The following is a 24,219-nucleotide window of genomic DNA, read 5'->3' on the forward strand; positions in this document are numbered from 1 at the left end:
TGAAAACACTATTACTCCCTTCACTCTGGAAGATCTCTTACCTGAAAGCACGGTTACTCTCTTCCCCCTGGAAGATTTCTTTCTAACCAAAAGCACTGTTACTCTCTTCACCTGGGAAGATTTCTTTCTACCTGAAAGCACTGGTACTCCCTTCACCCTGGAAGATCTCCTTCTACCTGAAAGCACTGTTACTCCCTTCACCCAGAAAGATTTCCTACCTGAAAGCACTGTTACTCCCTTCAGCCAAGAAGATCTCCTTCTACCAGAAAGAACTGTTACTCCCTTCATCTTGGAAGATATCCCTCTACCTGAAAGTACTGTTACTCTCTTCAGCCAGGAAGATCTCCTTCTACCAGAAAGAACTGTTACTCCCAACACCCTAGAAGATATCCCTCTACTTGAAAGCACTGTTACTCCCTTCACCCTAGAAGATCTCCATCACCCGAAAGCCCTGTTACTCCATTCACCTGGGAAGATCTCTTTCTACCTGAAATCACTGTTACTCCCTTCACCCGGGAAGATCTCTTTCTACCCAAAGACACTGGTAGCCCTGTTACTCACTTCACCCGGGAAGATCTCCTTGTACCTGAAAACACTGCTACTCCTTTCACTCAGGATGATCTTCTCCTACCTGAAAGCACTGTTACTCCCTTCACCTGGGAAGATCTTCTACCTGAAAGCTCTGTTACTCCCTTCACTCTGGAAGATTTTATACCTGAAAGCACTGTTACTCTCTTTCCCCTGGAACATTTCTTTCTATCCAAAAGCACTGTTACTCCCTTCACCCTGGAAGATCTCCTTCTACCTGAAAGCACTGGTACTCCCTTCACCCTGGAAGATCTCCTTCTACCTGAAAGCACTGTTACTCCCTTCACCCTGGAAGATCTCCTTCTACCCGAAAGCACTGTTACTCCCTTCACCCTGGAAGATCTCCTTCTACCTGAAAGCACTGTTACTCTCTTCACCCTGGAAGATCTCCTTCTACCTGAAAGCACTGGTACTTTCTTCACCCTGGAAGATCTGCTTCTACCTGAAAGCACTGTTACTCTCTTCACCCTGGAAGATCTGCTTCTACCTGAAAGCACTGTTACTGAGGCCTTCCTGACATGTTGCTGGTATTGCAGGGAGAATGCTGAGCTAGGAGCATGATAATGGTGTATCTTCCGATTTGATGGTACTTTAGGTGTTGCCACTGCACCAGAATAATAATACCCTGTGCTGCTATTGTACACTTAATAGCAACTTCGTCTTGAATGGGAAGTAGGAACCAAGGTAGCTATTTAAACATGGCCCAGTGGGAGATGACTACATTGATTCTAGACATGGCCATCTGATTCACTTTGCTCCCTTATTCTATTCCTACCTACCTGTGCCTTTTCCGAGGCCACTGTTTTTGAATGCTGTTACCTTGCACACTGGAAATGCTGCAGAAACAGTTCCTGGGGAGGACTTTGGCAATACAAGCACCAGACCATATGCATGGCGGTAAAGCGGTTGCATGATGGGAAAGCATTTATTTTGGAAGTCACCCAAGGGTGCACTCAGTCTTCAGAGGGAGAGTTGTGTTTGTAAAGTTGTGTATGTTGACTCAATTCCCGCTCCAAATTGCTGAAGTTGCAAGTTGCCCCGCAGGCCCTATATGTGCGCATTGCCTCCCAATTTGGACAGGTGTGCTTACGCATCTCTCGACGGTCAGCATGCTTTGATGCATAAAAGAGCTTGGCTGAAGGGTGCGAAAGATTCCCCGGCTCTAGTCTGGACCAGGCCAGTAGCAGCCAGAGTGTGGCCAGTGTCTAGTGGGATGTGCCGCATTGCTACAGGAAGTGAGTTGGATTTCTGTTTTTCCCCAAGTGGGTGGCTGTGCACTTGTATAGCTGCCAGGTGTCCCAGTTTCATGTGTGACACCTTCATCCTAACTTTCCCATGGCATGCTGGGATTTGGAGTTTTGTTTATCCTATTGCAAGTGTGGGCCCACAAGCCCCAGGATACAATGGGAAAAACTAGGACTGTCTCGAGATGCCACACATAGAACTGGGAAACCTGGCAGCTGTGCACTTGCAGGAAGCTGAAAAAGGCTGGTAGCCTGGGCAGGTAGCTTCGAAATATGTGTAAAACAGGCACACATAAGCAGCAGGGGCTTACACATAGTCATGCATCAGGGGCATAGGGTCTTAAATGGGCATGAATCAGGAACATTGGCTTTTGTAATAGGCAGCTAACAATGCTGTGCGACTGTAATAATCAAACACCATCAATAGGCGCCTCTAAAAGGTATCACGAGATGGGGTGCTTGTTTGTCGATAGGTTGGCATCACTACCAGGTGATGGGCATTAGCCGCATAGCAATAATGCATTTGAAGTAGATAGCATTGCCAGGAAGCCGTAATTGGCACCTGTCATCAACCAGTGTTTGCAAATGGTTGATATCGGTCAAGGGGGCTGTGAGAGGCAAGCAGGGTTCGGTATCCTACTTTTCTCAGACAGATGGTCAAGGCGCCAACACCTAATCACAGCGATAGTTCATACTCCTCTGATAATTAGGACAGAGTGAGAAAACCCACCCCGCTGCAAAGATATGAGGAGTCATCTTCAGGCAATTTAATGAAGAGTGTTCTAGCCGCCCCACTCAGTGACATCATTTCACCGGATGAAAAGCTGAGTTGAACTTGCTGGGATTCCAATCTGCGGCCTGCAGGGCTCTCGGCACAATTACCAGCTTCTGAGCTCAGCCAGCGACCCCCAGTGCGAACTCGACCAAGAAGTTGTCCTTTGGTGATATCTTGCCCCAAGAGCTGTAAAGTGGCAAGTTATCGCGCAGAGCAATGTGTCCACCCCTCCACTATGGTGCTGCGGCAATCTCCCTCACTCGTATGCTTCTTTCTCTACCCATATTTAGTAGGGCACTTATTATTTTATTTATTGCAGTCTCCTATTATAGTGTGGTGAACCCCAACGAGGGTTGTGCCCAAAACGGGAGGATAGCTCTGCGGCAACGCGCTCGCCTTGGAAGCAAGACGACACAAAAGAACACAGGTTCGATCCCCAGGTCCGCTCTCAGAAACCTCTGGGTATTAAGCATGTTATAAATAAGCTATCATATCATATCATAACGGTTGAACGACATCTTGATGATCGGCACAACCAAAACAGCATCTTGATCAGTTTTAGCCACAAGCCGCGTGGGGGAAGTTGAGGCCAATTTCACGTTGGGTGCGGGGTTGTGGATAGAAAATGGACTATCGCAGGAGTCTGCAATCAGCAGTTCTCCAGATGTTTTGGTCTAACACTTCCTTGATCCCTCAGCATTGGCTATGATGGTTAGATTTGTAGTCCAACTCACCGTTGGCTATGATGGTTAGAAACGGTTGGATTTGTAGTCCAAAACATATGGAGAGCCAAAGGTTTCAGACCCCTGGACTATAGGGTCAGTGGCAGTGATGATGAGGATTCAACTTTTAGGTATATTTATTTGGCACTCAAAAGCAGCTTCCAAGCAGCATATTTTGCTAAAGAAATCCTCATTACGCTACTAAATATGAACAGTCTTTTTTCCAGAGCCACCATAACTGTCCATGAACTCACTTCATATAGTTAGCAATTTAATCGAGAGTAGAAAGATGATGAATTTAGGAACAAGCAGCGGCGGTCTAAGTTCTATGGCATGTGGTTCAACATTCCATGGTTCTTCCACATGCACACCAAGACAATCAACACACAACAGTGAATTTATTCGGCATTAAGGCATAAACAAGGTTGTGATGTACCGACATTAAAAAAAAACACTGTTTTGCTTTGTGCTGCAGGGCAGAGAGTTGTTGCAGCATGTCACTAATTTGACTTTCAACCAATCAATGGGCCTCATTACGAGTCTGGCGGTAACCTTGCCGGTGCCACTGGTGGTTTGCCGCCAGGCTCGTAAAACTTTACAGGGGCCTGACTTCCCAGTGCCACAGGGAGATCACAAGTCCGGCAGCCCGGGAAGTAAGGCACCGGTAAAATGTAAGTACCCATTCCTATGGGAGTGGAAACTGACTGCCTACCGTGGCCGCTACGCCCGGCAGGGGCAGACCTGCCGGGCACAGCAGCCAAAGCAGGCAGGCTCCTAGTTTGCCGGTCCGGAAACAAGGATGCCCGTGAGCTTACCAGCACCCTTGTTTCCGGACCGGCAAACTTGCAATGAGGCCCAATGTCTTTCAATAATACTTCTGAGGGCAGAAATTATTGATGTAACTGAGACACTGTGGGCATAGCACAAAATACGTGATCTTCCAGGAGTCCACAAACCCACTGAAAACACACCTGCAAGGCCTTGCTTATCATTATGCCAGCACCTTCTTAAAACACAGACATCATCTCCGTCCCAGATAAATAATAGATAGGACATGAAGGGTGAGCATTCCCTCATGTTCCGGAGCCTGCTAGATCCCGCGCTCCCCTTGGGGAATCTTTGCTTCTCAAAGTATCTGTATACATTTTTAATCTGTGCTTTGTGTGTTTTCTGAAACTTTTTTCCAGGTGTCGTGAGAGCGAACATAAAGGAAGGCTGGCAAGCCTCGCGATGAATAAGGAAGTGTGTGGGTGTGTGCTTGCGCATTCGCGCGTGTGCGTGCATGCGCGAGCGCGCAGGAGTGAAATTCCTGGAAAAGACATTTTAAACTGTAGAAACGGTACAAGCAACCTAGTTGGACTTGGGTTTGTCTGAAAAATAAGCAGACGCCGTATCAGAAGTACAGGGACTGTGGGGGAAAGTGGATCAGGGCCTTGTACAATATAACAAAGCGTATAATTGAGACAAAATTGAGGCTGACCCTCCCACGACCAAACTCGCCCTGTTTGCCAAAAACCACTGACACTGTAAATAGCTCCCATCTGTGTTGGATGTATTCAGGTGTATTTTGTACGTGTATCCTGAATCCATGGAGTCTTTTTGGTTTTTGGGGACTGGATTTGGAGAGCTTTAAACCCACTAAGCTAAGTATTAGTTTACAGCACACCAAGTAAAGATAGGCTTATGATAGATATGCATCTACTGCATTACAACTGCGATTTGCATGGTTAGTATAGGACATTCAAAGCCTCACATGCATAGTACGACCCCATAAGCAATAGGGGAAATGTTCTGGGTGAAGCGCATCAGGAAAAGTGGTTTTAAAAAAATATTTACCCACAATTTTTCCAATCTGCAAGTGTCATAGCACATCTACTAGCTGTCCATGTTCCACTTTACAAATTTGGCAGCATTACCATCAGCATGTATATTTATGCTGGAGGTAATGCAATTGAATCCGCATGAAATTAGCACCTGGTGAAAGCAGGCAGATTCCATAGCAATCGCAGTGGAAAAGTGAACAGTAACAGTGATTTCACCTATGTTTTACCCTTGACTTTTCCACTATGTGGTGGAAACGTTTAAAACTGCATGGGAGGGGGGATCTTTTGAACTTAGTTGCAATGGAAGTGGTCTACTCTATGCAATTTACTCTTATAATGTACATGGCCCCCAAGACAATTTTCTGAACCATAAAGCATGCGTGTGAGCAAATTTACATACCCACAGTGCATTGCTCAGTGTCTCTGAACTGGATCTGAACTTCTATGAATGGCAATTGGGTATCTCCCTGGCATTGTGGCTTAACTAAAATGGCATATTCTACTCTCACGTTTGAGGTAGAAGGATTTGTGCATGCCATTTTTTTAAACCCACTATAACAGCAATGGTGTTTGCTAAACATACCACAATGGTCCAACCACAAGGATGTCAGACTATACTGCCTTGTTGATTCTTAATGAGGGTGAAACGCCTGTGAGGTGACTGCATCCTTGAGAGGTTGATGTAATGGGTTAATTCATTATTTAACTTTTATAACGAGCTTAATAGTGGAGGCCAGTCTCTAACGGTGGGATTGGAGCTGGTGTTCCTCTGCGTTGTCTTTCTTCCTAAACAAATGCATTGCTCCTGAGCTGTCCACATTATTTGATAAATTATGTTATGTATCAAATAATGAAGCCCTATAGAACAGACACCTTTCTGGAGCAAATGCATGCGTTTGAGCCAATTTGCATATCCACAAGTATTCCTCGGTGCCTTTCAACTGTGGATACACCTCAAGATGTGGCTACTTGGTGGCACGTGGCATATTTGTGGCTTAGCTAGAATGGCCTTTTCTACTGCCGCATTTCATGTGGAAGGGATTTTTACATGTGCTTTTTAAAGCAACCATGAGAATAATGGTGTGCAGTTAAAACAAGTTAAGGTCATTTCCTAACAAGAATCATGCTTTAAGGTAGTCTGTTTACCCACAATGCATTCCTCGGTGGCTCTGAACTGGTAGAAGGGGTTTTGCATGTTTAATTAAACCCATCCTAACAGTGGTAGTATTTGCTTATTGGGTAGTGTGAGAACATAAAGGCTGTTTTTCTGGAGGGGAATTTAATGCAAAAAGTGTAGTGTTCAAATGTATGATGGGACCAGATCATGATGCAGCTGGTCTAGAAACATTGATCCTTTGTGTGGGTTCCCTGATTTAAAACATCACATTCAGAGAGTGTTCCAAAAATGCACCTGGAAAGCGAACCACAACCCTGATGGTATGGATATTCTCCTTTTGGGTTTACAGATGTCACAGAAAACTGTGCAATGATCTGCAGAACTTTACAAAATGTCAAACGAAATTTAAAGTATTTTTTTCGATTGTCTTTCATTTTTCCAAACATGCTACAATGTTGCTATTATGTGTCATGGTTGTTTGTCTCTTGCAAATCATGTGGCAGACTCAAACATGTTTTCTCTCAATTTGCTAAGAAATTCCCCAGCCAAAGTTAATTTGCAAGGTTTTTTAAACCACAGAAACAATGAGAATACTCGAATATGGAGGCTCTAATTGTTTTGTTTAGTAAGTCCTGCTACAATGGGTTTTACGGTAAGTGGTATAAAGGGCTGAATAACATTCCAAACTTTAAAAACATTTGGTATTGCATTCCTAATCTTTTACCAGCCCGTGCAATGGCATTGGAGTTTCAAAGAAAGTTGGTTAATAAGATGTACAACAGTAATTAATAACATTTAATTGGCATACTTTATTTTATTCATTGTACAATTACGAAATAACATTCATTTTGAAAGAAACTTTCCTGCTAATTGTACTTCTATTTTGCTGAGTTTTAATCATTCAAATAATGTTTTACCTCTACACATTCTCCATCTAAAACAAGTCACACATTTATTAAATGTACACTTGCGAAATTGTCCAATTGTGCAAGCATATATGCATTATGCATTAGATGAATAATTAAAAATAAATCTTGGGAAGAGCACATAGAACATCATGTTCCAAAGATACCTCTGATACATTATATGTTGGTTTTAATTCATGACTGGTGAACAAAGTTAGGAAACTGCTCTTTTCAAGAAGTGTCTTTTCCTCTGAGATGGAAAGGATAAAGTGATTTGGCAGCTTAGGTACACGTTTTGTACTGGAGGAGGGTTTCATATAGGCGCCCTGCCAGGGGGTGTGGCATTTGTTAATTCCTCTTCCGCCTCTTGTACAAGAAGCATCAGTGCTCGGAGAACGCGTAGGCTAAACATGATACACGCCTCTTTTTTCCACCCAGGAACGGTGCGTGGACTCCCTGGTCATCCTGGGCGCAGTGCAGCACCACCTGCGGCATCGGCTTCCAGGTCAGACAGCGATCGTGCAGTAACCCGGCACCGCAGTTCGGGGGCAGAGTCTGCGTGGGACAGAGCAGAGAGGAACGGTAAGCGACTGCTCCAGGATCTTCTACATTTCTCGCTCTAACAGGTACTCTGCAACCGCCTTGGTAGTAAAGTCCTATCGATTTACCATAGGCAACAGATGCCAAAAGTTAGGGTAGATGGTGTTGGATCTTCGTCTCTGAATGCCAAGTCCTCTTTCCCAAGTCTATGAAATAGTATCAGCGGCCTTATCCCAAAAAATCTTGCATTTACAAAAAACTAATTTTCCACTATTTTTTCAGTCGACAGAACTTTTGACCGATGATTGGAAGTTTGGTGTTAGGGTGGACAAGTGTTGGGTTGATCCTTATAGCCGCACTTTAGGGAATGTAAATTACTTCGGCTTGGGTAAAGAGGAAAAGAGTATTTCGATGTACCTGTCAAATTTTGATGTGATCACAATGTACAGTTTATAAGATGTATTATTTAAGCCATTGTTTTAAAGTCTATTGTTTTAAGCATATTATATAATTTTTCTATTATGTTTGCACTGTATAAAACACAGTAGATATGTTTGATTTGTACCCAAAATAATCACCCAGTAAACCGATAGTCTTTCTTTTTTAAATGCAAATTTGCATAGAGCATTGCACCATGCAAATGAGAGCAGAGTGACTTTGCTTCATTTGCTGCAGGAATTCGCCTCAAACGTAGTCCCATTTCGCTCATTAGTCGCCACCATTTCCCACTCCTCCTGTGTGCGTCCTTTCTTGTACCTTAATTCACAAAAACTCATGGAAATGGGTTTGCTTCATTGCGGCCCGCTGCACAACTAATGTGGCCTCGGATGTACAAGTCTCACTTTCTACGTTTAAGCCACAAGTACTATCCCATCTACCTCTCCTGGTTGGACACAGTAGAGTGGTTTTGAATGATCCAAAGTGCTTCCCAGGGGGAATGCTCCATGACATTAAATGTGCTTTCTAATTAATATCAGCCCGCAGGGCATAGACCTATTACCCTACTCTGAGCAGCGGACTCCCTTCAAGGTAGGTGTGTTCACTAATAAATACTGGAACTGTTTGTTAGATTTGTATGTGAGTAGTGTCACAGACCCTGGGATCACCAGACACTTGACACAGGTTTCAAATGATTCCCATTTGCATTCAACATGAAATAGAGGTGAAGTAAACCAACATGTCCACATTGATAAAGCAAACAAGAGGTATTCCTCAAAATCCCCCTCCCCGAGCAACACGCTTTATTCATGCCCTACTAGCGATGGGCAACAAAAAATTGGGCTCCTGGTATGGAACCTATTCTACCCAGGAGGGTAAACTAGAACAAAATATACAAATGAATAGGTCCAGAGACACTATGCTCATAAACAACACTCCCAGAAAAACAGCAACATCTATATATGCAGACGGAGAATCATTCTTCAGTATTTGTATTGTAGAGATAAATCTAGCAATGAGACCAAAGTCGTCAGTTCTTCCCTTTCTGCCCAGACAAGTTGGCCTTCTTGGTAGTAAATAGTGACTCGCTGTCCTGGAATTTGTAGTGCCCCACACTCCTCTCTCGTCGCTTACTCTGCCTTGCAGGGTAGCTTTTCTCTTGAAGGCTACATGATTGCCCAGCCGGACTTGTCAATTGCCTGGCACAATCACCCCTGGCACCCTGGGACACCTTGACAGAGTCAGGTATCACAATCTTGTGAAATTGTTGGACCCATGTGTACTGTTTCTATTCCCCCACCTCGCACGGCCCATGTACCGTAGCCCTCCCATGCCCTTGCCCGCCTGCATGTACCAATGTGCAGAGCTTACTGGGATGGGATGGTTCCTCAGGGCCAGAACCACTGCAGTACCCTTCTGCCCCAGGACTCCTTATGGGTGCCTACGTCTGCCTCTGTTTGTTGGTCTGGGGGCTCTTCTCCTTTTCCTAGGGGTTCATCCACCCTCTCTTTGAATGTATACCCTCTCTAATCTGATCTTCAACACACCCTAACTCTTACTCTCGCCCCTTCTTCACTCCTCAGGTTTTCTTTCTGCCTCCTTTTAGGGGCACATCCATCTCTTTCCCTGGGTGTTCTTTCCTACCTCCTTCAGACATCACTCCTTCTGTCTGAGGGTTTCTCTCCACTCTCTCCTGCTTGTTCTCCTCTTGCTTCCTCTGAATGTTCTTCTTGGCTGCCTTCTACCTCCTGTCGCTTTCTCTCTAGTTCTCAGGTTTCACATATCCTCTTTTCTTTCGAGATTATTTTCCTCCTTTTCTTTGTTGTCTTTAGTTCTGTCGACTATCTGCTGAGTTGTCTTTCTCCACCTCCTCACTGTACAACCACACTCTCTGGTTTCTCCTCTTCCTCCCCTTCTCCTTATTATTTTCTCCTTTCCACCTCTCCAACTTTTCGCTGCTATCTCTCTTTTGTGTGTGTCGCTCTCTCTCTCTGCTTTAACAGCCCCTCATCTTGCTTTTCATCGCTCCATTATACTTTTTGTTTCTATCTCTGCTTCTCCCCGCCTTCCGTCTCTCTCGCGCCTAGAAATGCCACATCATATCCTATATAATATCTTCTGCTTTTCCACCTAATTCATTCTTTCTACCCCCTTTACTCCTATTGCTCCCCTTTTCTCCTCTTCCATCTCCTTTGTATCCCCTCTCCTTTTTCTTTTTCCTTTCTAGCTTCCTCTTCCACGTCATTTCCTCTCCTTCTTCCACTCGTATATACTTCCCTCAACACATCCTTCTGTGTTCTCCCTTTCCTGTGGCTTGGGCCCTTTTTTTATATCCCTTCCCTCTCGTTACCTTCTGAGCGACCCTCTTTATCGGGCTCACCTGCATCCAGTAGCTTTTCTGCTCCAGGTACTCGTCTCTTTTTCCCTTCTCTGCCCTGGGAAGTATGCAGTCAATGACCTCTTGAAGCCCCATGAACCACGACTACAACATCTGTGGAGGCCATCTTGAAGTCAGGCAGTCCTAGCCAGGAGACCTCACTTCCTTTGTCGCTTCACCCTGGGCTGTAGCCCTGACTCCTCCCTACCCTCGCAAACACCCATCTGCCTATGCTGTTCCTTCCACGAGTGCAGTAGCGCCTTGTGGGTTTAGCCCAGCTATGCCCCTTTTTGGTGCAAGTACTGCATTTCGGCCATGCAGCGCAGCTCGCAAATCACATAAGTGCACGTGAGCTGTAGGTCCCAGCAGGTGCATTGGTACTCTTTCTAAGTGTAGGTTAAGCATGCTGCTTTGGCCCACGGGGTTCCCTTCTCCCCTTTTATGCCAGATTGTGACTATGTTGGCGGGCCTGGAAGCTTGTCTGCCGCTTAAAACTAGAGCCATCCAGTCGTTTCAGCCAATGGGATTTATCCTCCTGCTCAAACCATGCGATTGGTCACAGTGCCCTCGCTCTGCCATCAAGGACATGGCATAGGGGACTCGATCACTCTGGAGCTGCTTGCTTTTCCTAAATATCATCTTTCCATTGTGGCCTGATCTGGATTCTGGTGAAGGGTGCATTCAGAACAGTGGGCAGCATTTGGCCCGATGGTAATGGAGTGCTCTGCCCTGAACAGAACTAAATTGCAACACCACTCTCGAATGAAGGCCTTGTGGTGGTCACCAGTAGTCGAAGTGGGTGGGAGCGGTGCCGCTTTTATTTTTTTAATTTTATTTTTTTAACGTTTTACAGTTCCCATACTTTCATGTTAAAAAGATACCATTTCGGAATGGTTTAGTTTTAAAATAAAAGTGTAGGAAGAAGTTGAAACGTGCACGTCAGTGCTCCACACTGAACATTCCCGTTTAATAGCAGGTGTGTTTTTTTGGGGGGGGGTTGGATTGTGTGTGGGACGGGCATGGCGGTAGTGTTTGTGGGGAGCAGAGCAGGCCAGCAGGGAACATAGTTCCACTGAACTGAAACACCTGTGTAAAAGCGCGATATAAATAAAATATCATATCATATCACTACTTCTTTTCGTACACTTCGACCAATGGATGTCACATGCAACTGAAGAAGGATATGGCAATTGGGACTTAAATGGATGGGGCGCTGCTGCCCATTTAGACCACAGAGGTGCGGATCAGGCTGTATTTGTAGGAAGGAACCACCCCAATCCTTGGAAATAGAATTAGAAAACGTATAGAAAGGCTTGGAGGCTGTAGGGAACCCAAGGGGCAAATTATCCTACCTCTCACTCAGGAATGGCAATCCCTGTCAGAGAGACACCACGGTTCTGCGTATTCAGATGTATATCTTACATGCTGTAACATGACACCAGTCAGAAAGCTTTGTCCGATTTGTTGAAGAGAGGGTGGTGGGTAGCCCTAGGCTTCCTGGGACTTGTCAACCCAAGAAACAATGCTTGGTAGAGATTGGACACTGCAAAAACACCAAAAATTTGATTATAAGCATTTTCACAACTGTGGTGCGTGTTGACAAATGTTTTAAGAAAGGACACAATTGAAAATGACTAATAAAACAACCTCTCCAATTTGTGATGGATGAGTTTTTTTAGGTAGGCAAAGAGAGTGAAGATGTACGTAAGGGATTCCAGTTGTATGGCAGCAACGAGGAGGAAGTTAATGTGGCATAAACTCTTGAATGTGAGCTCCTCCCTTTTGAGCAGGACTCAACATAGGTGGAAAGGTACACTGTCATACCGTTGGCTGCAGGGATAGTAGCCTTTTCTCAATTAGCACCCGGGGCGAGGGGCGAGGGGGACAGCCAATCAGGTTCCATGAAACGCTGGCTGAAACTGCTAATCTCAGCACGTGTTTATGGAACCCACAGCCGCCATCTTCCAACCAACATCCCCCTTTTTTCCCCCCTCCCCAGTACCACTTATCTGATAGTTGTGATGGAAAAGAGGGGCTCCATACGGAGCCCCACCTTATACAACCATGGTGGCCATTTTGGATAAGTATTTTCATTAATTGAACGGGGCACACCCTGCGCCCCATTCAATGAATGAGAGAACTTTTTTTAGCACCCCGGGTTACTGCATTGGTAACCGAGGATGCTAATGGCGTTAGCTGTATCCACTGATTTTAACAAATTAAAAACTGCGAATAACTCTGGTGTATACGGTTAAAACGGTTGGGTGCAAGGGGTTGGGGTGGGTCTAAAAGCATGGGGAAAGGGGGTGGGGGCCACCCAAAAATAAAAAAAATAAAAAATGTGATATAGTTTCGTTATAAAGGTTTGGTTATTAAAGCATTGTTTGTAATTTAATTAATTAAAATCACATGTAACCGGTGTTAGCACCCCGTTCCAAGTGCTGGAATCGGGGTAACGGCTTGGAACCCTTCTTAATCACCCTATCTTCGCTCTGGACATTAACTTGGGTATCCGGGCTGTTGCCCCGTTTCAGCCCTTGGAACAGGGTGCTAATGCCACATTCTATCTATGTAATATCATCCCTTGACATCAGGGCTTACCGGAGGGGGTAGGGTACACTGTGCTACAGTGGGCTCCAGGGATAGACGCTTTTCCTCTGTTCTATCTGCGTGATCTCATCCCTTGGTATCAGGTCTTGCCGAGGAGGTACGATACACATGCTCAAATAGGCTCATGGATAGATGCCTTTCCTCCATTCTACCTACTAAATATCATCCCTTGGTATTGGGGCTTGTCTGAGGAGATAGTGTACACAATGCAGCAGTAGGTTCCAGGGATAGAAGCTTTCCTCTGCTCTTTCTACATGATATCATCCCTTGGTATTGGGGCTTGTCTGAGGAGGTAGGGTACACAATGCAGCAGTAGGTTCCAGGGATAGAAGCTTTCCTCTGCTCTTTCTACATGATATCATCCCTTGGCATCAGGGATTGCCAAAGGAGATAGGTTGCACTGTGCTGCAGTGGGATCCATGGAGAACGGCCTTTCATTCATTATATCTACACTGCATCACCCATTGGCATCAGGACTTGACCAGGGGGCGGAGTTAAAGTTTGCCAATGAAAGGCTTCTGGAGCAGAAGCGGCTCCTGAAGTCTGGCAGGGGTCTTGTTTGCATTTTGAGAGATATTGTACCTTCCTTTAAATGTGCATAAATGTAGTCGTTCCTCCTAAACTAACTGTTCCTTCTGGAGAACACTTTGCGCTGCATGCACACACACACTTCACTGCATGGGGAGCTTGTCATCTCTGGTCTCTGGGGGTTCCTTAGCAGTCCACCAAACTACATCTGTTCTCTTACAGATTCTGCAATGAGAAGAACCCATGCCCGTTGCCGATCTTCTGGTCCTCGTGGGGCCCCTGGACAAAATGCAGCTCCAACTGCGGAGGAGGGATCCATTCGCGGCAGAGGTCTTGCGAAAATGGGAACACCTGTCTAGGCTGTACTGTGGTACGTATCATTGCACATTGCCACCTTTGATGGTGAAATAATCCTTCTAGCAACAAAACATCAACGATTCTTAGTTCAGTAAAGACAGATCTGTGCTTTCAGAGTCTCAGCATGAACCGACCTTCCAATATGATACAGCCATGGCCATTGAGGGAAGCCAGTGGCCACAAATCGTGACCCAAGACTGCTGATGGTCTAGGGGGATAGCTCAGGAGTAATGCCCTGGTCTCTAGCGAGAGGTCAGCATGCACTTCACAAGTTCAAAACCTGGTCAATTTAGCCTTTCATCTTTGTGTGACATATAGACTACCATAAAATGGGGGTAATTATAACACCTGCTAGGGCAGTGCTTAGAATTGGAAGGAACCCACTGTATGAGAACATTAATTCTCATCATCAATGGACATCTTTTCAATCCCTTTGACCAATCCAGCGACCACGTTATTGCAAGTAACCACACCATTGGCTGTTGCTAGTTTTCTTTTCTTTTTTAACCTCTTTATTTACATAGTTTACTCTTTTTCACACACAGAAAATGAAACAAAACAAATTAAATGCAATGCAGCATCAGTGATGAAACATCACAAGCAGTAGTAAGATATGTTTCCAGTTTTCTTGGCTGGTTGTTTCGTAGAAATCCCTGTTTATTAACATGCTGAATTAATAGGGTTTCAATGGAAACTGTTTAAAAAAATTTACAATGATCTGTCACCAGGGGTCAATGATGGGATTTGTTATGATGTCATTGCTGAGTCAATGGTTGTGTAATGGCAAATCTGCGATCCTTGAAGTCAGGCGGATAATAGCGTAAAATTCAGCAGCCCTTTTGTGGTGTCTTTTCTGGAAAAGTTATTTAGAAAAGTAGAGTGGAGATGGATTTGCCAATGTTGCGAACAGAGAGACAGTAAACACTGGCCCATTCCATCCCAGAATGCTGCCCTCCTTAGCCCCTGTAAGACTCTAAATAAAGGGCCTTTGAAAAACACTGTGGCCTCATTACCGCCATGTTGCACTGGCACAAGTGCATGCATTTTTTGCACCCGGGCAAAGTACAGAGTGCTATTAGCACTAGGGAAAACGTTGCCCTGGCACAACTTTCATTGAAAGTGCATGTTTCTTGCACTAGGCAAGTCTTTGCTCTAGTGCAGTGGTTTGCAATCGTTGGCAATGTCGATGTGTTGGACTAAAACTCCCATCAACGCTAGACAACATAGTCAAAGGGGAGGGGTCATGGAAGTTGCATTCCAAAACATCTGGATAGCCACAGTTTGCAAACCCCTGTTATAAACAACACATTGAGGAACATTGAGCTGTTATACTTGCAAAGTGTGGAATTCCTCCAAATACATGTTTTTTCTAATCTTTTGAGTATGTGATGACCATTATGAGTGTCTATTTCATTCAGGAGTTTAAGACCTGTAACCCGGAGAACTGCCCAGAAGTTCGGAGAAATACCCCTTGGACGCCGTGGATGCCTGTCAACGTCACGCAGAATGGTGCCCGCCAGGAACAGCGCTTCCGCTACACATGCCGCGCGCAGCTGGCCGACCCGCACGAGCTGCAGTTCGGGAGGAAGAAGACAGAGTCCCGGTTCTGTCCCAGTGACGGCTCTGCGGTTTGTGAAACTGACTGTACGTCTTCTAGGTTAAGTGTGGCAGCAGTGCTGCTCTGTGCGTCAGTGCGTGAGCGAGTCAATTTCTAAGGCGTGCACAGCAGATATTGACCGCCTCTGTAACTCAGCATGTGACTTTTACTCTTGTGAAAGAGGCCAGTTGTCTAGGCAAGTTCCCCCAAAACAGTGCTGCCAACAGACTAGAAAACGAGTTTATACCCATATGAGGCTATTTCCTAGATGCCAACTATGGGCAGAGTAAGGCTAGCTAACCAGTCATTTCAATCGCATGGGCTTCTGGACAAATCAAATCATGGCAATTAGGTTTGATTGCTAATGAAAACTCTGCTTTGAACCAGCAACTTAGACATTTATTATGACCCTGTATTATATTCTTCTCTGCTGTTCATCAGTGATATCTTTGCTTAGTGTCTTCTATTAAAAAAGGATAGTAGAAAAATTGAGATAAAAGGCATGATCATGGTAGGTGTACGCATTGCACCAGCTGAGCAAGAAGGCCACTTGGAGCCCTGTTGTTGGTGCTGGTAGTGGCATGATGCCAGATGTGTTTGGCTATGGGGGTGATAGCGAGGATGACTGGATATGAAAACTGGATCTACTTGGCAAAAATAGGCACCATTGTTCAGCATCTCAGGTCTGTGGGCGTGGCGTGCCAAGACACATCTCTCTTGGTAAAACTACTTGGCACCTCTCTGCCCTTTTTAGATGCCATGGGAGTGTGCCAGGTTTCTCTCCAAACGATGCAACAGGAAATGGCGATGCATCTGTGGCTTTTAGGTACATTTGTGAAAGAGCATGGACTAGGTAATGGCCCATGGATTGCTGCGGCTACTACCACACCGTGCATGCTTCGCTGTGTTATGTGTTAGATTTAGCCTGCTTGAAGGACAACTCCTGACCCAAAATTCAGGTAGTCCATCTCTTGGGCCTTAATTTGAAATGGCGCTTGGAGGTGCAAAATGAAACCGGAAAATTCTCAGTAAGCTTCTGCTCGTGTTCAGGGCTCACGCATTCCTTTAGAGGGTGTCTGTGGCCTTCAAAGGATAGTATTGTGCATAACTTTCCTTGAAACCATTGCAGTAATCATCGTCTGCACCTTGGTGAATGGAAAAAGTCTATATGAAAATTAGCCCCCAAATAAGCATTCAAATTGACTCCGGCGGGCAGCCATTTTTGAATGGATCTTTACCACTGTGCGGCAACTGTTAAAATGAACAAGAATAGATTGATTGCTGGAAGCCTGCCATTCGTCTGCTGTGGATACATCCTGTATACAAATAATCGCATTGCATTTGCACTATACAGTAGACAATATATACCATAAAATTACATTTTTATCTAGGCTTACATCTTTGTCAAGAATGTGTGTGTGTTTGTTTACCACAGGATTTACCGTCAGTAAAACAACGCCTGGATTCCAGTAATTTATCTATTCTGGCTCCTTTGTAAGCGTTGCTGTATATTGACGAAGATTAATTCTAAAATGGCCGCCGACAGGAGTCCTTTTAAGTGCTCATTTGAGGGCTAATTTACATATGTTACATATAGTCTCTTATCCTTTCCCATGAAATGTTACGTTATATTATGTTTGTCTTTAATACTGCATGATTCACCACCGAAAGGGTCTTAAGTGGTTTCAAAGTCTACAAATGGTCTTTGAGTAGACCAATTGTGATCCCGCCGCAGGAATAAACAGGACCTTGGTCTGTCTGAGAGATGGGAAAAGTGAAGGGAGCAGGGTGGGGGAAAAGAAGAATGGCAAATATGAAAGGGCAAGCATAGCCAGAGGGATTCCTGGGAGTGATGACTTGAATGCCTGAGAGGAGTGAGGGAATGTGACAACGAAAGGGAGTATGAGCTAAATAGGAAACTGAAATGTGCTGCTGCGGCGGAATGCTGGTGCCATGGGATGTGATATTGCTACAGACTGCGAAATGGGAGCAGGATGGCCTAGAGGAGTGCCCAAGGGTGCCTGAAAAAACCAACAGGATTCTGGAAGAGCTGGAGCAACTGACCGAGGGGTAAGTGCCCAAGATAGACTGTATGTGAAATATGTGTGGATGGGGGTTTAGGGAGAGATTCAGCAAGGGTCCTCTCTGCTTTGCTCCACCAATGGATGTGCTCCGGTCGGGAAGAGAGCCAGGCAGCTACAGCATCAATGCCTCTTATTAGCAACCCCATGGTACTAGATCCACCTCACTCTACTAGATCCATCAGTCTCACACCCAGGTCAGTTTCTAGGCAATACTGTGCCCATGGCAAGCAGAAATGTGCCCGCCACCCCCTGGAGTCTGCAGCAAACTCTCTGACTCAGCGCAAGCACTACCTAACGTCATGCTCAAAACCAGTGTGCAGAGACGCAGCACGGCAGGTCCCTGAAAATGCCATGGGAGACCAAACATGAGGTATTCAGGTACTGTTTCATATTGATCCTGGGATGGGGGGGAGGGTATTAACAAAAACATGCAATAAGGGACTGATGTGAAGGCTAACTCCTTCTTACAGTTAAGAACTGGGACGAGGAAGAGGAGGACGTGAAGGCAATGGATCATTCTATGGATTCTTTTTTAATGAATAGTTTGGCAAGGAACAGAGTAGCAGCCTCTTTAACTACAAGCAAAGTGTAAAGTACACTTAGTTACATTACAAATGCTGACAGATGCCCCGGCCAGGCACAATAGTTGCTCTTTATCGTATCCATGCCGCATAAACTAACTTTTTGGCATAATTTTCAAAGCTCACTGCTCATCCAAAGTGCAGAGCTCAAGTTTCCCATTGGCATGCATGAGAAGGATGGCTAGTCCTGTTTTTAGTTTGAATTCTGGGACTTGTAGTTTTCCTTAATTTCTAAGGGAAAAACCTGCAAGTCCCATGATGCAAAGGAAATAAACTGGATTGCATAGCCACTGGAATCTTGTCATCTCAGAGCGGTGTGTGTATTTTTGATCCTGTTTTTTTTTGCACTCCTGTGGGTGATCTGTGAACTCAAGTGGCTTTGAAGACTGGACCTGTGAAATTATTTGCTTTTATCAGGAACATGAACAAGGAAACTGTGTTTAACAAGAACTTCCAAAGTCTGAAGGCTCCTGTCTAGAGAGTTAATGGGGAATAGAGCATCAGTTGCTGATGGGCGCTATAGTGAAGATAATATCTCCCTTTTCTTGTGGCGAGTGGTGGAGCTTTAGCCTCACAGTGTGTGCTTGCTTTCTTGTTGTATACATTAGCACTCTGCACTCCCGCCCAATCCGTACTGTACATCCAGGTGTCAGTGATTCACAGCAGACATTTCAGTGGCATGCTGCTCGCCTTTCATAGCCACTGGACATCCAAGGCACATGTGCTTTGAGGGCTCTCTTCTCGCTGACCTCCTGAGGCACATTCACCCCTGCTCTTGTTGTGCCTCTCCCTGCCTTTGCAGACAGGACTACCAGTGACCTAAAGCAGCATGATGGAGGACCCCCACTCTAGCAAAGTTTAACACTCTAAAAACAGAGCTCCCTAATCGCACTCTGCAATCACCACTTCTAAAGAGTGCTTCAAAGTCGCCAGCCTGCAACGTAAGGCCCACCGCCCAGAGTGGTCAGACCCCACCCCCCTCTCTCTCGACCTGACTCTTCATGGTTCCCCACGTTCCACTCTAAATCCCACCACACCTGATGTGTGTATTCCAAGTGACTCACACCAGCCCCACCACCAACAGACCTGAGCACCAGCCCATCAAAGCAGAGGTAAGGGCAATGGGCACACTATTGCGAGGCCGCGCCACTAGACCGCTGGCGTCCCTGCAGCAGTAGGAACTTCGTGAAATATTCGGGTGGAAATTGAACGCGGCTGAAATTATCGATGTGAAAATCTTTGTATCGCTGACACGTTACTTCTTGTTCTTGCTTTTTGTCCCTCGCTTTCCATCATAAGGAAGTGGAGGACAACCCCGAGCCCATAATTCTGAACAATGGGATCGGGGACACGCCCACAACCCCCACTCCTCTTGTTAGACATTATGGCAATTCTGAATTTTGGTCCAGGCCAAAATTTAATAAATGGTCCATTAGACCATTTATTTTCGAAATGTTCGTGGACTACTCTGTAGTAAACACACCTGGAGCAAAAGATGCACAGGGCCATGCTAAGCAAGCAGAGTAGTACTAAACATCCTGCAATCATGAAAATATAAGGGGAACCAGACGTGTTACTGACCAACCGAATAGTGGTCAAAGTCCCAAAAGTGAGTTGGCCTTCTGTACTGGAAGGCAAGGCAGCAACTTGCGGAACAACTCAGAGTGATTATAAAGAGATGGCACGTGAGACGGTGAACAGACTTTTGGCAAGTGATCTTGGTCCAAAGGAACATTTTGAAAGAGGGGAAGGCGAAGAAGGCAGTTTAACATGTTTATTAATTTTTATTTATTTATTTTATGTTAAAATGTCCAAGGCAGTAAATAGACACGTGAGAAGTGAATCGGCATTACTAAGAAATAAAGATGCAGGAATGAAAAAAACCAATAGAGCTAGAATAATGACAAACGTTTCAGAATGCAGGAATGTGTGTGCATGAGCAGTGCGCACACGTGTAAGCAACCAGGTGGGAGTTTAATAATGTGCGAGGACAGTGAAAGCAAATCCCATAAGCCGAGGGAAATTGCACTTTAAAGGAAACTCAGCGGTCCTAAGGGCAGCCCTTACTGCAGGGACTCTAAATAGTAACTTTCTGGTGTGTAGTGGGATACGTGGAAACTTTAAGAGAAGGGAATGTGCAGTGCAGCGCATCACTGGAAAGCCAGACGGGCCTGAAAGGGCCAATGCCGAGCGGAGGGGAGCGAAGGATGAAACTAGTAAACCCCAGTCTCGGGAGGATAGCTCAGGGGAAACACGCTTGCCTTAGAAGCAAGACGACACGGAGCACCACAGGTTCGATCCCCGGGTCTACGCTTAGAAACCTCTGGATTTTAAGCGCGTTATAAATAACAAATTACAATCGCCCCTATGGGAGGGGCCTAAGGAATGCTGTGATCCTCTGAAGTGTTAAAAACAGCCATGACACATGCACGCCTCCCAACAAGGTCAGCAAGAATCAAGAGGAGTTATAAAGGAAAGAGGCTAGAGGTGGGCTAGCCAGAGATTTCATGGGCAGGGCCGAGCCTGCGGTTCAGGCCTGGCTCTAGGAGCCCACCACAGGCCAAGGCCAAGAAATGGCTGCACAAAGCGCTTTCTCCAAACCATCTCCCTTCAGATGAGAGAGAAACGCATACTGCTTTGTTCACGTGAACACTGGAAGGAAACTGCTGCAGGCTGGCTGTTCATCAGATCAGAATGCCAGAGTAATGGACACTGAGCTGCTCCTTTCTTGAGTCATTCCTGCTGTAAGTCATCTTGCAGCAGCTCCTGCGTGTTTGCTCGCCAGATTATCATTGCAATATGGAAAGGCACCCATGTTAGCTAGTGCCAGGTCAGGCGCATGTATGAATGGTGGACGTCAGCCAAATGGACCCTGTTCCACTAAATATTAATTGAGAATGTTTTTTTTTTTTTGTCGCATGGAACGGAACCCTTCAGAACACAACTACGCCACAACAATCTAGATTGGTGTCTAAGGACCCACAACAATCTAGATTGGTGTCTAAGGACAGTTTGGTGGGTGATGCTGCCTGGCTTGTTGAGGTTACCAATAGCTACTTTATGGGGGCATCACTTAACACCAACCTACGTTTAAAGATTAGATGGGTTCCCGTATGCCCAATTCACAGATGTTAGGTTGAGAGCAAACGCGATATATAGTTGTTTTTATTAAACCACAGAATTGCAAGGCACTATCTTTGTGTTAAAAACCTGACTGTATTTATTTTAGCTGCAGTGATGGGCGGGTTTAATATTTTTTTAGGCACTCAGTGAAACAAACATCTTGATTTACATATAATTAACACAGGGTTTTCCATTATGCACCCCCTCTCAGCTAATCCGTGACTCTGCTCCAGTGCCGGGCCCAGGTCTGCCAGCATTAGATTTGTGCTCCTCCACCACAAATGCAGAACAGCCAGGCTCGGACTGGCCTATGGGGCAATAGGCCCATGGGCGAACCAAAAACACAAAATGCTGGCGTGGGCCAGTTTTCTGGGTGAAAAAGGGCCACTTTGTTTACCAATTGGGGCCAGTTTGATGAGTTACAAGACTATGCAGCTAGTAGTTTTGACCAGTGTTGCAGAGTAAATATTCGTTAAAATGGACTGTTTGCATCACACTTTATCAAAAAACTCCCCCCTTGGGTACTATTCAAACAGTGTCACTAAAGGAATGAATAGCCATTTGCAACTGTGGGACACTTTTTCATTGGTGCCCGAGACAATTGTATGGCCCAGTCGGACCTTGAGAACAGCTGGGGGCTTGCCTCCAGCTCACTGTCATGTAAACTTAATTTCAGAACACTGAGCTGGAGGGCAAAATCTGGCTTAGCGCCTTTTAAAGAATCACGACTGGCATAGCGCTTAAACACAGTTTAAAGAACAGCAGGAGGCTCCATTCCGTGAGCTCTGTTCTCCTTACTAGAGGATGGAGTTCAATGTGCAGGCAGCTCTCTTCTCCCTACTAGAGGATTGAGTTTAATGTGCAGGCAGCTCTGTTCTCCATACTAGAGGATTGAGTTCAATGTGCGGGCAGCTGCAGGCAGCTCTGTCCTCCCTACAAGAGGATTGAGTTCAATGTGCGGGTAGCTGGAGGCAGCTCTGTTCTCCCTACTAGAGGATTGAGTTCAATGTGCAGGCAGCTCTGTTCTCCCTACTAGAGGATTGAGTTCAATGTGCGGGCAGCTGGAGGCAGCTCTGTTCTCCCTACTAGAGGATTGAGTTCAATGTGCAGGCAGCTCTGTTCTCCCTACTAGAGGATTAAGTTCAATGTGCGGGCAGCTGGAGGCAGCTCTGTTCTCCCTACTAGAGGATTGAGTTCAATGTGCAGGCAGCTCTGTTCTCCCTACTAGAGGATTGAGTTCAATTTGCGGGCAGCTGGAGGCAGCTCTGTTCTCCCTACTAGAGGATTGAGTTCAATGTGCAGGCAGCTCTGTTCTCCCTACTAGAGGATTGAGTTCAATGTGCAGGCAGCTCTGTTCTCCCTACTAGAGGATTGAGTTCAATGTGCGGGCAGCTGGAGGCAGCTCTGTTCTCCCTACTAGAGGATTGAGTTCAATGTGCAGGCAGCTCTGTTCTCCCTACTAGAGGATTGAGTTCAATGTGCGGGCAGCTGGAGGCAGCTCTGTTCTCCCTACTAGAGGATTGAGTTCAATGTGCAGGCAGCTCTGTTCTCCCTACTAGAGGATTGAGTTCAATGTGCGGGCAGCTGGAGGCAGCTCTGTTCTCCCTACTAGAGGATTGAGTTCAATGTGCAGGCAGCTCTGTTCTCCCTACTAGAGGATTGAGTTCAATGTGCGGGCAGCTGGAGGCAGCTCTGTTCTCCCTACTAGAGGATTGAGTTCAATGTGCAGGCAGCTCTGTTCTCCCTACTAGAGGATTGAGTTCAATGTGCGGGCAGCTGGAGGCAGCTCTGTTCTCCCTACTAGAGGATTGAGTTCAATGTGCAGGCAGCTCTGTTCTCCCTACTAGAGGATTGAGTTCAATGTGCGGGCAGCTGGAGGCAGCTCTGTTCTCCCTACTAGAGGATTGAGTTCAATGTGCAGGCAGCTCTGTTCTCCCTACTAGAGGATTGAGTTCAATGTGCGGGCAGCTGGAGGCAGCTCTGTTCTCCCTACTAGAGGATTGAGTTCAATGTGCAGGCAGCTCTGTTCTCCCTATTAGAGGATTGAGTTCAATGTGCAGGCAGCTCTGTTCTCCCTACTAGAGGATTGAGTTCAATGTGCGGGCAGCTGGAGGCAGCTCTGTTCTCCCTACTAGAGGATTGAGTTCAATGTGCAGGCAGCTCTGTTCTCCCTACTAGAGGATTGAGTTCAATGTGAGGGCAGCTGGAGGCAGCTCTGTTCTCCCTACTAGAGGATTGAGTTCAATGTGCAGGCAGCTCTGTTCTCCCTACTAGAGGATTGAGGTCAATGTGCGGGCAGCTGGAGGCAGCTCTGTTCTCCCTACTAGAGGATTGAGTTCAATGTGCAGGCAGCTCTGTTCTCCCTACTAGAGGATTGAGTTCAATGTGCGGGCAGCTGGAAGCAGCTCTGTTCTCCCTACTAGAGGATTGAGTTCAATGTGCAGGCAGCTCTGTTCTCCCTACTAGAGGATTGAGTTCAATGTGCGGGCAGCTGGAGGCAGCTCTGTTCTCCCTACTAGAGGATTGAGTTCAATGTGCGGGCAGCTGGAGGCAGCTCTGTTCTCCCTACTAGAGGATTGAGTTCAATGTGCAGGCAGCTCTGTTCTCCCTACTAGAGGATTGAGTTCAATGTGCGGGCAGCTGGAGGCAGCTCTGTTCTCCCTACTAGAGGATTGAGTTCAATGTGCGGGCAGCTGGAGGCAGCTCTGTTCTCCCTACTAGAGGATTGAGTTCAATGTGCGGGCAGCTGGAGGCAGCTCTGTTCTCCCTACTAGAGGATTGAGTTCAATGTGCGGGCAGCTGGAGGCAGC

General features: G+C 45.9%; 1 protein-coding gene across 2 annotated transcripts in view; it reads left to right on the forward strand.

Annotated features, from left to right (window-relative positions):
- SEMA5B (semaphorin 5B) overlaps window positions 1-24,219 on the forward strand; it is a 1,093,184-nt gene that overhangs the window by 956,093 nt on the left and 112,872 nt on the right. For both annotated transcript variants that reach the window (XM_069616686.1, XM_069616687.1), the window contains 3 exons: window positions 7,613-7,756; window positions 13,890-14,037; window positions 15,443-15,668. In XM_069616686.1, coding sequence (XP_069472787.1) covers window positions 7,613-7,756; window positions 13,890-14,037; window positions 15,443-15,668 — 518 coding nt within the window. The remainder of the gene's footprint in view (window positions 1-7,612; window positions 7,757-13,889; window positions 14,038-15,442; window positions 15,669-24,219) is intronic.

The sequence above is a fragment of the Ambystoma mexicanum genome, chromosome 9, assembly GCF_040938575.1.
Source record: "Ambystoma mexicanum isolate Mex_15411 chromosome 9, UKY_AmexF1_1, whole genome shotgun sequence".
In the NCBI taxonomy this organism is placed as follows: Eukaryota; Metazoa; Chordata; class Amphibia; order Caudata; family Ambystomatidae; genus Ambystoma; species Ambystoma mexicanum.